Genomic DNA, 14,729 nt, shown 5'->3' with positions numbered 1-14,729 from the left:
TCGAATAGATATATATTAAAACAGTTTCTTAACCATAAGATGTACATTATGTCCAATAGCTGTTTTCCACAGTGACAGTCTGAACCTATGCTGTGAGCCTCGGAGGGTGTCAGTTACTTCCCAGGTACTTTCTCAGTTCCTGAACAAGTGACATTTTATAGTAGTAGATGCAGTTAGTGTGTAATAAATATCTGCTGAAAAGACTAATCTGAACATAGATGGCATTAAAAGCCATAAGCTTGGATGAGATCATGTTGGAAGAAATGTGATTAAATAAGAGGGCTAATAAAGCAGACTTGGGTGACTCACATTTAGAGAAGAGGATAAGGTAACGGAGAAGGGATAAAAATGGGATGTGTCTAATGCTGGGAATAATAGAAATTATTACAATGGGTTGCTGAAGTACACGGGAATCTTAAAGATGCAGCCGAGTGGCGGCGGGCAGTCTAAGAATCCATGAACTACTGCCCCTCCTCCCCGGTGGCAGCGGTGTTGCTACGGCAACAAGCACGCGCAGCCAGGAGCAGTAACGCTTGGGCGTTGAGACTCCAGCGCACGTCCTCCACACCGGTCTTGACCTGATCCCTACCAGGGTGAGAGGGCAGGGGGTCGGCGGGCACCATGGCTAAAAACACTGCCTCCTCACCGCTGGAAAACCTGGACCTGAGCGGAGAGGAGGTGCAGAGGCTCACCTCAGCCTTCCAGGACCCCGAGTTCCGGCGCATGTTCTCCGAGTATGCCCAGGAGCTCACGGACCCCGAGAACCGGCGGCGCTACGAGGCAGAGATCACCGAGCTGGAGCGAGAGCGCGGCGTGGAGGTGCGCTTCGTGCACCCCGAGCCGGGCCACGTGTTGCGCACCAGCCTGGACGGGACGCGGCGCTGCTTCGTGAACGTGTGCAGCAACGCCCTAGTGGGCCAGCCCAGCCGCCGGCCCGGCCGGGGGGACGAGGGGCGCCCGGCGCCCGGCAGCCACTGGTCACTGCCGTACAGCCTGGCGCCTGGACGCCAGTACGCCGGGCGCAGTGGCACGGGCTACACCGTCTACGACGTGGTGTTCCACCCGGATGCGCTGGCGCTGGCGCGGCGCCACCAACCCTTCCGCGAGATGCTGGACGCCACGGCCCTGGAGGCGGTGGAGAAGCAATTCCACGTCCAGCTGGACCGCAGGAACGCCAAGACCCTGAAGCTGAAGTACAAGGGGACGCCCGAGGCCGCCGTGCTGCGCCGGCCCCTGCCGGGGGCGGTGCCCGTCCGCCCGGAGGCGGAGCCTGACAGCCCGCTCCCGCCCTTCCCCTACCCCTATCGCTACCCGGCGGCCGCCGAGCCCCCGCCCCGGGAGCCCGGCCCTCCGGAGGCGGCGCAGCCGCCCGCCCCCACCGAGCCGCGCTGCCGCGTGGTGCAGCGCCACCACGTGGACCTCCAGGACTACCGCTGCGCCCGCGACTCGGCGCCCGGCCCCGTGCCGCAGGAGCTGGTGGTCACCATCGAGCTACCGCTGCTGCGCTCGGCCCAGCAGGCGGCGCTGGAGGTGACGGGAAAGCTGCTGTGCCTCGACTCCCGGGAGCCCGACTACCGGCTGCGGCTCTCGCTCCCGTACCCTGTGGACGACAGCCGCGGCAAGGCGCAGTTCAACAAAGCCCGGCGGCAGCTGGTGGTGACGCTGCCGGTGGCGCGGTCTGCCGCGCGCCGCCATCTCCCTGCGGATCCGTGCGGAACTGACGGCGGTGTCGGCGCAACCTGCGCTTCCGCCGGCCCGGGGGAGGCGGGATCCGCCGAGGACCGCGCGGGAGAGCCGGGTCCGGGGTCCAGCCGAGTCGGGGCTGCAGACGCCGAGATCGGCCCTCCACGAACCCCGGAGGAGGCGCTTCCGCCCGCCGGCACCGAGCCGGAGCCACGGGACTCAGGATCTCCGTCCGGAGCAGGGAGCTCACCGGAGGACGGAGGCAGAGGCTCCCCTGCTCCTGCACCTCTGGGTCCCGACGGGGAGTCTCCCCCCGTAAGAGGGCACGTGCACGGAGGTCTCAGGGCTGGGACGCGCGTGGAAGCCGAGGGGACAGGCGGGGAACCCTCGGACCCGGCCATGGGTGGCCTGGGGACCCCGAGCAGCGCGCCCGTGTGTCCGCCTGTGCAGTGTGATCAAGATGAAGAATCCTTGACCCTGTTAGTCCGCGTGCCCGGGATTCAGCCGCCGAGTCTGCGCGGGGATCTGACTCCCCTGCGGTACTCACTGTCCTTCTCCACGCAAGACTTGGTTTATTCCTTCCTTTTGCAATTTGCTCCAGACAATAAGTTGAGCCCGGAAGAGCCCGCAGTTAACATTTCTTCAGACAACGCAGTCATAGTGCTGGCCAAGTCTGGAGAGAGCCGTGGGTACTGGCGAGAGTGGTATTGGGGTTTAAACGAGGATTCTTTGAAGGTAAGGCGTTCTTTCCTAGAGCCATCTCACTTTTCAAGTTTGCATTACAGGGAGCCTTTCAGTTGATTGTACAGCATGTCCCATTAACTGCTCACATGATGAAAGGTAGAGCTGTTCAATGTGTTTTTATTTTGTTTTATTTATTGTGCTGGTCCTTAACTTTCTTCATTCCAGGCTGACACTCCACCACTTGTGCCACACCTTCATTTCTAGCTTCTTGGTGTTTAATTGGAGATGACTCTCATGGACTTTCCTGCCCAAGCTGGTTTTGAACCAAGATTTTTAGATCTCTGCTTCCTAAATAGCTAGAATTAACAGCTCATCAGCACTCAGCCTTACATGTATTTTTCAAAAAAAGGCCATTTACATATATCCACTAAGGGTTTCAGATCTTCAGTTGCCCCTCTTTCCTTGGGGCTTGGTTGGCTCCAAAGAAGACTGGAAGAGATAAGCAGGGATCCTGGTTCTCTAGAGTTGTATGCATAAAGCTAGAACTTATTTTCTGTCTTCTGCGAAAAGGGCTGTAACTTCAGTACTTGTTGAAATGATAATGTTTAAGAAGCACCCCAACTTGGTCATCATACTTTTAATATTTTTCAGCCTTAGAAATTTCTGTAAGTAATAATTTGTTTCTGGAGAGGAAATGCACGCTTTTTTTTTTTTTTTTTTTTTTTTTTTTTTTTAGGGGTGGGGGTCATGGGGCTTGAACTCTGGGCCTGGGTGTTGTCCCTGAGCTCTTCAGCTAAAGATTATCGCCCTACTCTTGAGCCACAGCCTCACTTCCCGGTTTCTAGAGATTAATTGGAGATAACACTCTCCTGGCTTTGTAGTGCACCTGCTGGCTTTGAACTGTGATTCTCAGATCTCAGCCTCCTGAGTAGCTCAAATTGCAGGCATGAGCCACTGGTGCCTGGCATTTGAAAAACCAAATTAGAAATTGTAGAGAGCCATTGGTGTTTTTTTTTTTTTTTTTTTTTTTTTGCCAATTCTGGGGCTTAGACTCAGGGCCTGAGCACTGTCCTTGAGCTTTCTCAAGACTAGCACTCTACCACTTGAGCCACAGTACCACTCCTGGCTTTTTCTGTGTATGTGGGACTGAGGAATTGAACCCTGGTCTTTGTGCATGCTAGGCAAGCACTCTACCACTAGGCCATGCTTCCAGTCTGATATTTTTGGTATTTTTTTTTTATTATTGTTGGTCTTGTTTTGTTTTGGTTATGAAGCTTGAACTCTGGGCCTAGGTGCTGTCCCTGAGCTTTCCAGCTCTCTCAAGCCCTACCCCTTGAGCTACAGCACCACTTCTGGTCTTCTGGTGGTTAATTGGAGATAAGAATCTCATAGGCTTTAGTGCCTGGACAGGCTTTGAACCTCTATCCTCAGATCTTAGCCTCCTGAATAGCTAGGATTACAATTACAGGCATGAGCCATCCTGCCCGGCCATTGGTGAGATTTTTATTAAGATTTATAATAAAGTCAGATATACCTTTCACTTTTAGAACAAACAAAACATAGTAAGAATCAGGGATAAGGATGTGGCCAAGTGTCAGTTTGTTTGGCTTGGGACTCATAGCTACTCAGGAGGCTAAGATCTGAGGGTTACAGTTCAGAGTCAGTTTAGGCAGAAATGTCCGTAAAACTAATTTTCAATGAACCAGCAAAAAATAGAAAGAACTGTGGCTTAAGTGGTAGAGTACCAGCATAAGCAGAAAAAAAGCTGTCAAGCAAGAGTACAAGGCCCTTGGTTCAAGTCCAGTGCCAGCATGCCCATGCTCGTGTTCTCTCCCTTCCTCCCTCCCCCCCGCCCCCCCACACAAAGTATTTGACCTTGAGATTTAGCCTGCTAGAATTGTCTATTTCCTGTTGTTTTTTCTAGAAATTTGCTAATGTTGCATTTGTATGGCAAGTTAGGTATCTGTAGGAAGTAGTTAATTCAAAGCCCTCTAGAAATATTTGTGCCAATATATTTTGTGAGAATATAAAACATAATATTGAAAATGTTTGTCCTCAGAAGGGGGAAACAAATGAAAGACAATCATTTTCCTGTAATTGTTCTCATATAAAAATAACTTGCATTGGGGAAAGAAAACTTTCCATATAACTGTTGTAGATAGGCAGTTAAGAGAATATTCAAGAGCACATTTTAGGCCTCCCTGTTTACCTTAATGTGAACTCCTCTGTTTTACTTTAACCCTCTTGTCCTTTTTGAAGACTGAATCCTCAGAAACTTAAAGTTACTAAGAAAAGACACTAAGCTAACAAGGAAGATTGAATATGGTCAAAATGCTGAAAATACTGAAATACTGAAAATAGTGAAACCTATTGTTTGGAGAAGGGGCCGGGAGTATGGCCTAATGGTACAGTGCTTGCCTACCATGCACAAAGCCCTGGGTTCAATTCCTCGGTACCACATATACAGAAAAAGCCAGAATTGATAGAGCACTAGCCTTGAAAAAGCTCAAGGACAGTACCCAGGCCCTGAGTTCAAGCTCCAGTACTGGCAAAAAGAAAAAAGAAAAGATAATTTGTGGAAAGGTAACAGTGAAACTCTCTACCCCCACATAATGTAAGACAGTTTGAAAAAAAGGAGAGAAGCAGCTGAAGACAGCAGCTCTGTCAAGAAGCCTTTCAGCTGGACACTGTTGGCTCCTCACTGTAATTCTAGCTGCTCTGGGGGCTAAGACCTGGAGGATTGAGGCTCAAAGCCCCTTGGGCAGGAAAGACCATATATGTCTCCAATTAACTAGAAAAGAGCCAGAGTAGAGGCATGATACAAACAGATCACTAGCCATGAGCAAAAAGAGCTCTAGACCCTGAGTTCAAGCCCTGGTATTGGTGGGTGCATACACACACACATAGACACACACATACACACACAGATGAAAGAGTTGTCAGATGGACTTTCCCATACCTGAGTATACAATGAATTGCTAAATCTCAAAAATATTTCAGAGAACATTTATTAGCATCTGCTGTCTTTGGATATGTGACTTTTCTGCCAGGGTTGGTTCTCGATAAGGCAGGTAATCTCAACTACTCAGGAGGCTGAGATCTGGGGATTGGGGTTCAAAGCCAGCACAGGCAAGAAAGTACCTGAGACTTATCCTACCCTATCCTCCAGAAAAGCTGTAAGTGGAGTCATGGTTCAAGCCCCAGAAGTGACACAAAATGAAAAGAAAACCCTTTTTTGTTATCGTAACAGAATTAAGGTATTCCTAATTCTTTATTTATTTATTTTTTTTGGCCAGTCCTGGGGCTCGAACCTGGGGCCTGAGCACTTTCCTTGGACTTTTTTTCCTCAAGGCTAACGCTCTGCCACTTGAGCCACAGCACCACTTCTGGCTTTTCTAGGTATGTGGTACCGAGGAATTGAACCCTGGTCTTTGTGCATGTTAGGCAAGCACTCTACCACTAGGCCAGACTTCTGTCCCCTGTAATTCTTAATCTTAAGGCAAATTCTTAATGTGTATGATAAACACTTTCACAATTTTTTTTTTTTTTTTGCTGGTCCTGAGGCTTGGACTCAGAGCTTGAGTACTGTCCACAAGCCTCTCTGTGGTCAAGGCTAGCACTCTACCATTTGCGCCACAGGGCCATTTCCAGCTTTTTTCTAAATGTAGTTTTGTTTTTAAGGTTTATTTGTTAAGTGTTCACAGTTCAAATACTGTTTAATAGAAGAGAACTTGAAACTTTGTCTCTTTTCGAATTTTCCCTTTTTATTGTGTTTATGTGAGAAGCAGAATATTTTTTCCTTGTGTTTTAGGAAAGGTTGTTTGTCAGTGAAGAAAATGTTGATGAGTTTCTTGAAGAGGTCTTGAGCTCACCATGGAAACAGGCAACTTCCCTAGCCCCACCTTTAATTGAAGTTCTTCATGTTACTGATGAGAAGGTTGAAATTCATGCAAAGGTAAGATTTTGGTTGGCTTTATAGAGTGTCATCTGGCAAGGATACAGCCTAACAAACAATTTCAGTTCATTTTTTTGTGTCTGTCTGGTTGCTTTTTTGGGGGATGGGGTTGTGGGACTTAAACTCTGGGCCTGGTCCCTTTAGCTCAAGGCTACTGCTCTATCCCTTTAGCCACAGTGCCACTTCCAGTTTTCTCGTAGTTAATTGTCGATAAGAGTCTCACTGACTCTCATGGCCAGGCTGGCTTTGTTTTGCTAGTCCCAGGGCTTGAACTCATGTACTGAGCACTATCCTTGGGCTTTCTCAAGGCTAGCACTCTACCACTTGTGCTACAGCACCATTTCCAGCTTTTTCTATGTATGTGGTATCGAGAAACTGAACTCAGGGCTTCATGCATGCTAGGCAATCACTCTACCACTAAGCCAAACTCCCAGCCCCAGGCTGGCTTTGAACCACCATCCTTAGATCTCAGCTTCCTACTTAGGAGTTATAGGGGAGAATTATAGGCATGAGCCACCAGCGCCTTGCCTGAGGTTTTCTTGTGTTTTTTTTTTTTGCCAGTCCTGGGCTTGGGCTCAGGGCCTGAGCACTGTCCCTGGATTTTCTCAAGGCTAGGGCTCTACCACTTGAGCCTCAGCACCACTTCTGGCTTTTTGCTATGCATGTGGTACCGAGGAATCCAACCCTGGTCTTCGTGCATGCTAGGCAAGCACACTACCACTAGGCCAAACTCCCGGCCCTGGTTTTCTTGTTTTGTTTTGCTTCCCCCCCAACACCCTCCCCTCCTCAGAGCTAGAACTCTACTAATTGAGCCACAGCTCCACTTCCAGCTTTGTGGTGATTAATTGGAAATAGTCTCATGAACTTGCTTGTCTGGGCTAGCTTTGAATTGCAGTTTTCAGATCTTAGTATCCTGAGTAGCTAGCAGTATCTGGCTTTGTTAATTCAAATAATAGGAATTATATTATGGAACTTACTCATTTCCAATAAAAGTTGTTTGTTTTTATTTCACTTTGTGTGTGTGTGTGTGTCTGTGTGTGTGTGTGTGTTGCTAATTTTGGGGCTTGAACTCAGGGCCTGGGCACTGTTACTGTGCCTGAGGTGCTTTTTTTGGGGGGGGGGAGGGGGCAGTCCTGGGCTTGAGCTCAGGGCCTGAGCAATGTCCTTGGACTTTCTCAAGGCTAGAGCTCTAAAACCTCAGCACCACTTCCGGCTTTTTTCTATGTATGTGGTACCGAAGATTAGAATCCAGGTCTTTGTGTATGCTAAGCAAGCACTCTATTACTAAGTCATATTCCCAGTCCAAGTTTGGTTATTTTTACAGTTTTCCGTATTAGCTTAAGAATAACTTAGTACAACTGACTGACATATGAATGGGGCAAAGATAGTTCTAAAGAATCATAGGAAGAAAGTGGTGCCTTGACTCAGAAGGGTAGAGCACTAGCCTTGAGCAAAAGAAGCTCAGGAACAGTGCCCAGGCCCTTAGTTCAAGCCTCACACTGACAAAAAAGAAAAGAATCAAAGAAATTCAATAATGCCCAGGTAAAAGTGACTGTTAAAGAATTTTGTAGGTCATATTCAAAACCTTGGATGTTTTTATCATGAATGATGAGGCATTGAAAGAATTTAATCAGAAAAACCTAGGTTTATATTATTTAAAAATAATGGTCTTCAAGCCGTGGTCTTCAGGTACTAGAATAAAAAAAAGATGGTCAGCATTTGGAGGAAGTGTAGGGGCAAAAGTTATTACCAAACAAACTTAAAAAATATCTCACTCTCAGGAGTGTAGCCTAGTGGTTGAGTACTCCCCTACCATGCAGGAAGCCCTGGGGTTCAATTCCTCCATACCACATACACAGAAAAAGCTGGAAGTGGCATTGTGGTTCCAGTGCACAGCGTTACCCTTGAGCAGAAAGTGTCCAAGGACAGTGCCCAGGCCCTGGAATCCTAGGTACTCAGGAGGCTAAGATCTGAGGATCAAGGTTCAAAGCCAGCCCAGGCACAAATGGACCCAGAGACTCTTATCTCCAATTAACTTCTAGAAAACAGGAAGTGGGGCTTGGCTCAAGGGTGGGGTGGTAGCCTTGAGCTGAAGAGCTCAGGGACAGCACCCAGGCCGAACTCATGCCCCACGCCCCACAAAAATAAATAAATAAATAAATAAATAAATACATAAAATTACTAATTTCTTGTTTTTTCTTGATACAGTTGCCAGAATGTAGTAATACTGATGAGTCTCAAGAAAAGGAAAGAAGCCTCAGTGAAGGATGTCATATATCTGAAAAAGACAACACAGAACATCTTACCACATTTACAACTAATTCTGATTCATCTGTGGCAGCTAAAGAACTAAATATAGATACTTGTGACTTAGAAGCAGGCTTGGAACCAGAATCTCTCAATGATTCTCAAGCACTACTGGAAAAATCTGAGCAACTTGAGGCAAAAATGGAACCTGAATTTACAAAAGAAACTAGTGCTACTTATTCAGATGAGGAAGAAGACAATTTAGAAGTGCAAACTAAAGAAGAGTTAAGTGGAGATCACTTATCTTCATTGCTGAGCAAAACAGTAGTTCACAAGATATCTGATGTTGATAGCATCAAAGAAACCAATATGCAGGATGGCAGTGTGGAGATTATTAAAGATCATGTGACTCACTGTGCTTTCAGCTTTCAGAATTCTTTGTTATATGACTTGGATTAATTCTACTTTATGTTAAGAGTAAATCTTTTAACCTAAAATGGCTTCTTTGTATTAACTATGGAGAGTAAAACATGTAGTTATATCATCTGTATATATTGACGTGTGGAATTTTATAATTTTTGTTTACCATTACTTTAATAAAAGTTTGAAAATATGGGCTTAGTGGTAGAGTGCTTGCCTATTATGCACGAAGACCCGGGTTCGATTTCTGGGTACCACATACATAGAAAAAAAGCCAGAAGTGGTGCTGTTGCTCAAGTGGTAGAACTCTAGCCTTGAGGACAGTGCCCAGGCCCTGAATTTTTAAGTTTGAAAATAAATATTCACACTCTGTCACAAATTCTAAGGAATGCAATTAACTAGAAATATGAGTGCATGTGTGTGGGAGTAGAATCTCAAAACTATTTCATATGCTGAAAATAGAAAAGTTCTTTCTCCTGTAGGAAGTTCTAACAAATATTAGTGATCTACAATTACAGTTGTCATAAAATTTTGCTCTTTAGATCTAACGCAGATGTTATATCAATGAGTTTAAGATAATGATTTTCAAAGTTAAGCTAAGGTAATGATTTTCAAAATTCTACCTATTTTTCTAGATTTTTGAGACAGGATCTTAAGTATTTTGCTCAAAGATAGTGCTCTACCACTTGAGCCACAGCACCAATTCTGGCTTTTTCTGTGTGTGGTGCCAAGGAATTGAACCCAGGGATTTATGCATACTAGGCAAGCACTCTACCACTAGGCCATACTTCTGGCCTCAACTTTTTTGGGGGATGGTGGTGGTGGTGCTTCCAGTTTTCTAGTGGTTAATTGGAGGTAAGAATCTCAGACTTTCCTGCCTGGATTGGCTTTAAACCATGATCTTCAGATCTCAGCCTCAATAGCTAGGATTAAGTGTGTGCTACCAGTACCTGGTTTTGTCCCCAAATCTTGATCCTCCTGCCTTAGCTTCCTGAGTGCTGATATAAGCCTGTCCAACTTTGTCCAGCTCAAAATTGGTGATTACTATTGAAATATTAAAATAAACTGGTTTGCCGGGCACAGTGGCACATATGTAATCCTAGCTATTCAGGAGGCTGAGATGGGCATTAAAGACTTATCTCCAATTAGTAATTAGAAAATGGGAAGTCCCGCTGTGGCTCAAGGGGGCTCAAGGGGTAGGGCGGTAGGTAGCCTTAAGCTGAAGAGCTCAGGGACAATAATGCCCAGTCCCAGCTATCAAGCTCCACTATGTGTGTGTATGTGTGTGCGGAGGGGGGGGGGCACGGAGGGGAATAATCTGGTTTGGGACTGAGAATGTAACCTAGTTTTAGAATGCATGCCTAGCGTGCATGAAGCCCTGGGTTCGATTCCTCAGTACCCCATACACAGAAAAAGTGCTCAAGCCTTGAGTTCGATTCCCAGGGCTGGCGAAAGAAAAAAACACCTGATTTTATAGAGCACATTTAAGAATTAAAAAATCTGGCAAAAAAAATTATATTACTGGGGGCTGGGAGTTTGGCCTAGTGGTAAGAGTCCTTGCCTAGCATGCATGAAGATCTGGGTCCGATTCCTCAGCACCCCACATACATAGAAAAAGCCAGAAGTGGTGCTGTGGCTCAAGTGGTAGAGTGCTAGCCTTGAGAAAGCCCAAGGACAGTGCTCTGGCCCTGAGCTCAAGCCACAGGACTGGCAAAAAAAAGAGATATATTATATATATATATTATATATATATATATAACTATATCAGCCATTTTTATTTTGTGGGTTTTTTTTTTTTTTTTTGAGTGCATGTACTTAACTAGCTGGAGGTAATCTCAGCTATCCAAGATGCTGAGGAGGGGAGGAATCCAAATTCAATGCCAACATGGACTACAAACCAAACAACAGAAACTGGCACTGGCTGGGCACTATTATTAATCTTAGCTATTCAGGAGATTCAGCAAGATTGGAGGATCATGGTTTGAAGCTAGCTGGGGCAGAAATGTCCCAGTGTGCCTTTTTGTTTTTTTGTTTTGGTCAGTCATGGGGCTTGAACTTGGCCTGGGCACTGTTTCTGAGCTCTTCAGCTCAAGGTTATCCCCTGCCCCTTGAGCCACAGCGCCACTTCTGGTTTTCGGGTGGTTAATTAGACATGAGACCCAAGGACTTTCATGCCTGGGCTAGCTTTGAACTATGATCCTCAGATTTGTTAGCTAGGATTATGGGTATGAATCACTGGCAGGCCAGCTTCAGTGAGACTCATCTCCAATTAATCAGTCAAAAACCAGAAGTGGTGCTGTGGCTCAAATGGTAGAGTGATGGCCTTGAGCACAAAGAGACAAGATCCAAGCCCTGAGTTCAAGCTCCACAACAAAAAAGAAATGGCACCTGGGAATAAGAGAGGCATAGCATTCATGAAGACCCAAGTTCAATTCCTTGGCACCACATACATGGAAAAAGCCAGAAGTGGTGCTGTGGCTCAAGTGGTAGAGTACTAGCCTTGAGGAAAAGCTCAAGGACAGTGTTCAGGCCTTGAGTCCAAGCTCCAGGACTGGCAAAAAAACCCAAAACAACAAAAAACTGACACCATGTTGTGATGTGTGATTGAAGAAAGGTATTAAAGCAAGAGAACTATTTGCTTTGGCTTAGACTAGCAAATGTACTTATCAACCACACAATATGAAATCAAGGCAAATGGTATTATCTTTACACAGAAATTTAGTCTTAGATTAAGTTTTACATTAGTAGTAAAATTCAAGGTTACTTCCTATTATTCTGTACATCAAAAAAAAACTTTTCCAAATTGAGGATGGGATGAAGTGGTAAGAGTATTTGCTTAGTATATACAGGCCCTAGTTTTGATCCCCAACACTGAAAAAAAAAAAGTATTTCACTTCAGGTTGGCACACTGAACTTTGGCACTCTGAACTTTGTATCATTTCTGGCCTTCAAAAGCATTTAAACTGCATTTTCGCTTACAAAGCAGTTTTTTTTTTTTCTCATTATCTATGGCTGGCCAATCTGAAAGCCAAATAGGTTCCTATCTATGGAACATTGTCATGATTAGGGTTTTATTTGAACTCATAAACTGTAACAGGTCAAAACTAAACTGTAATGCACATGTTCAAAACTTTTACAATGCCTTTATTGGTATAAGAAATCAAACTGCAAAAAAATTAAACTGCAAAATGATTAAGAACTTTTTTATGCAAAATTGAGTATTTTATTTTGGCAGCACTAAAGAAAAAAATCGAAACCACTGTATTTCTACATTGAGGTGAAAACATTTAAACTTTCTCATCAAATACATTCCAAAAGAAAATGTGTTCTATGAAAGTTCCAAAGCACAGGCAGATCTTAACACAATAGTACAGGAATCCTTAATACTGAAAAATGACTGTCCAGACAGGGTGTTTAACAAACAAATTTCTGAGTTATTCAACCAATAAAGCAATTCCTTCCTAATAAAGTTGCCGGGAGTGAAACTGTTCCATTAATACTCTTAATGATTTCATTGTAATACTTTAGCTGCAATGACAGTTTTAAATAAATTTTGCTGTACTTAAAATAAGTTTCAAAAGTGGAAAAGTGTACAAAGTTTCAGATAAAAAGATTAATAGATGCAATTTAAATAAAAGTTCCCCTCTTTCCTCATATCAACTAACAATAATCATTACCTTCAGCAGATACAGACTGAGCTTTTAAACCCAATTTCCAAAATAAAAATTGTTTTAAATCTCGATCAGACATTAACTGAAAAAGATTACTATATATTTGGACATCTTTTACGAGATTTTTTTTTTTGTATTAAAGCAGAAACCAGTTCCTAAACTCTTTTATCTAATTGTACGTTGAGACAAATATCAAAAATAGAAGACTGTCACTTTGCCTTCTTTATTTTTCTTTACTGCAGTCTTCTATAACTTTTACAGAGTTCATGGTCCCTAATATCTCCCCACCCTCCATTTTTTCTGGGTGGGGAAATGGCTGCCATAGTGAACTTCTCACTGATTTTTAAAGTTTCTGGGAACATGTACTGTTTGTTATTATTTAAGAGTAACTCGATTTGGGCACTCTGGGTGGATGGCCTACATGTTTTCTTGTGATGCATGCCACAGTCTCCAGCATGAAAAATTCTAGGAGCTTGAGGAACCAGCACTTTCCAGAATTTTGGAAGACAAGTGACAGTCAAATATTGAAGAGTCCAATCCCAGTTATAATCATCATAAGTACAGAAAGTGTCTGTGCATTCCATCAGCTTCTGATATGCATCCCGGGTCAAAGCTAACCCCATATTGTGCTCTGTAGATTTCCAAGTTTTTACATCTACCTTGTCAGCGATGTCGTGGAAACTATGAGTGGCAGTGTAGGTCCCCAGGGAGAGAACATCACACTCTGGACACTCCTGCTGCTTCAATTTCCACATCTTTTTGAAGACATGGTAAAAGTCTGGGGCTAGATAGTGATCCTCTTCCAAGAAAAGTATTAGGCCAGAATAATCTCGAAGAACTTTGACCCTTTCCCATACAAAATGCAGCTTCCACCACCAATGGTGCTTGGTTTGGGAGAACTTGGCCTCTCTGTAATGGCCAAAGGAGTCGGGATACTCAGCATTAATGCACCCCAATTTTAAAGCTGCATTCTTCTTTAGATCTCGGGGGCAGTCTCTGGGGTCACTGCCCGGAAACTCATTGGGGTACAACTGAATGCTGAAAGGAAAGAACACCTGCAGAACCGGACAGAAATCCACTCCGGCGATCAGCTGGTTGATCTCCGTCGACCAGAAGTCGTGGCTGAAGATGACGAGGACGTGATCGATGCCTTGGGCTCTGCGAAGTGAGTCCAGCAGCATTCTGAGGTATTCGGGGCGGTTATGCACCTGGACCACCAACACCAGCTCTCGGGGTGCCCAGGTGGCGGTCTTCTCCACATTCCTCAGCGTCTGATCAAAGTTCAGCTGGTACACCAGGGACCGGTACCGCAGCGTCAGGTTGTCCGCCTCGGGCTGCGGGGCCGCGGGGACCAGAGGAGCCGCCGATTCGTTGGAGACCCTGCGGATACCCATCGACACCGAGGGGTGGTCTCCACCCCGGCCGCCCGCATTCCGCGCGGGCTCGGCATCCAGCAGCGGCGGGGCGAGGGCCTCGTTCTTCCTTTGTCGCCCATTGCTACTCCAGAGGACCAAGCCGCAGGCGGCCACCACGAGCGTCAGGATTAGCACCTTCCGTTTGTAAATGCGGAACCTCATGGTCTCCAGGGCCCGAGACGGCCACGGAAAGGGGCCGGCGGCCTGGGCTCGGAAGGGGCGGGCGGCGGCCGCAGCGCTGGCCTGTAGCCGTAGGAACTGCCCCCCCTTCCCCCGCGGCCGCCCTCGCTAACTCATCCCGGGCCGCGCCCGGGGGTCCTGGGGCCCGAAGGCGCTCAGCCACCCCGCGTCGCCCGGGCTCCGCACATCCTCGTCCGGCAGCGGCAGCTCGAGCTGCGGCTCCGCCGCTAGGAACCACGGCTCGGCGTCGTCTCGGTCCTTGCCATTCAGCACCACGGGTCCCGGAAGAAGCCCAGCTGCCGTCCCGCCGCACCCTGGTGTCTTTACCTGCGCCTCCAGCTGCTTCGCGTCCTCCACGCTCGCTCGGGGTCCCTGACGGCCGAGAGCCAGAGACGCAGCCCCGACTCACTCCGGTGGCGACCGTTCTGACAACCCGCTTACTGGCCCGCGAATCGCCGCGGCCCTCCGGCCCAC

At 46.4% G+C, this 14,729-nt stretch overlaps 2 protein-coding genes across 2 annotated transcripts; one reads left to right on the top strand and one right to left on the bottom strand.

Annotated features, from left to right (window-relative positions):
• Positions 1-545: 545 nt before the first annotated feature.
• Positions 546-9,149, top strand: Dnaaf2 (dynein axonemal assembly factor 2). Its single transcript, XM_090345043.1, has 3 exons — positions 546-2,418; positions 6,179-6,322; positions 8,531-9,149. The coding sequence occupies exons 1-3, from the start codon at positions 622-624 to the stop codon at positions 9,026-9,028; spliced, it is 2,439 nt and encodes an 812-aa protein (XP_090201169.1). The 5' UTR covers positions 546-621; the 3' UTR covers positions 9,029-9,149.
• Positions 9,150-12,112: 2,963 nt separating this feature from the next.
• Positions 12,113-14,612, bottom strand: Mgat2 (alpha-1,6-mannosyl-glycoprotein 2-beta-N-acetylglucosaminyltransferase). Its single transcript, XM_090345040.1, has one exon. The coding sequence runs from the start codon at positions 14,235-14,237 to the stop codon at positions 12,894-12,896; it is 1,344 nt and encodes a 447-aa protein (XP_090201166.1). The 5' UTR covers positions 14,238-14,612; the 3' UTR covers positions 12,113-12,893.
• Positions 14,613-14,729: the final 117 nt, after the last annotated feature.

This window comes from Megascapheus bottae, chromosome 14, assembly GCF_031878675.1.
Source record: "Megascapheus bottae isolate mThoBot1 chromosome 14, mThoBot2.hap1, whole genome shotgun sequence".
Lineage (NCBI taxonomy): Eukaryota > Metazoa > Chordata > Mammalia > Rodentia > Geomyidae > Megascapheus > Megascapheus bottae.
The sequence above is the reverse complement of the archived record's forward strand: the minus strand, read 5'-3'. Positions and strand labels throughout refer to the sequence as shown.

Excerpts from the sequence above, each read along its gene's own strand:
- Dnaaf2 (XM_090345043.1), top strand. The coding sequence starts at position 622 with ATGGCTAAAAACACTGCCTCCTCACCGCTGGAAAACCTGGACCTGAGC. Across the intron at positions 2,419-6,178 it reads TAAACGAGGATTCTTTGAAG|GAAAGGTTGTTTGTCAGTGA; the intron begins GTAAGGCGTTCT and ends CTTGTGTTTTAG. Across the intron at positions 6,323-8,530 it reads AGGTTGAAATTCATGCAAAG|TTGCCAGAATGTAGTAATAC; the intron begins GTAAGATTTTGG and ends TTCTTGATACAG.
- Mgat2 (XM_090345040.1), bottom strand. The coding sequence starts at position 14,237 with ATGAGGTTCCGCATTTACAAACGGAAGGTGCTAATCCTGACGCTCGTG.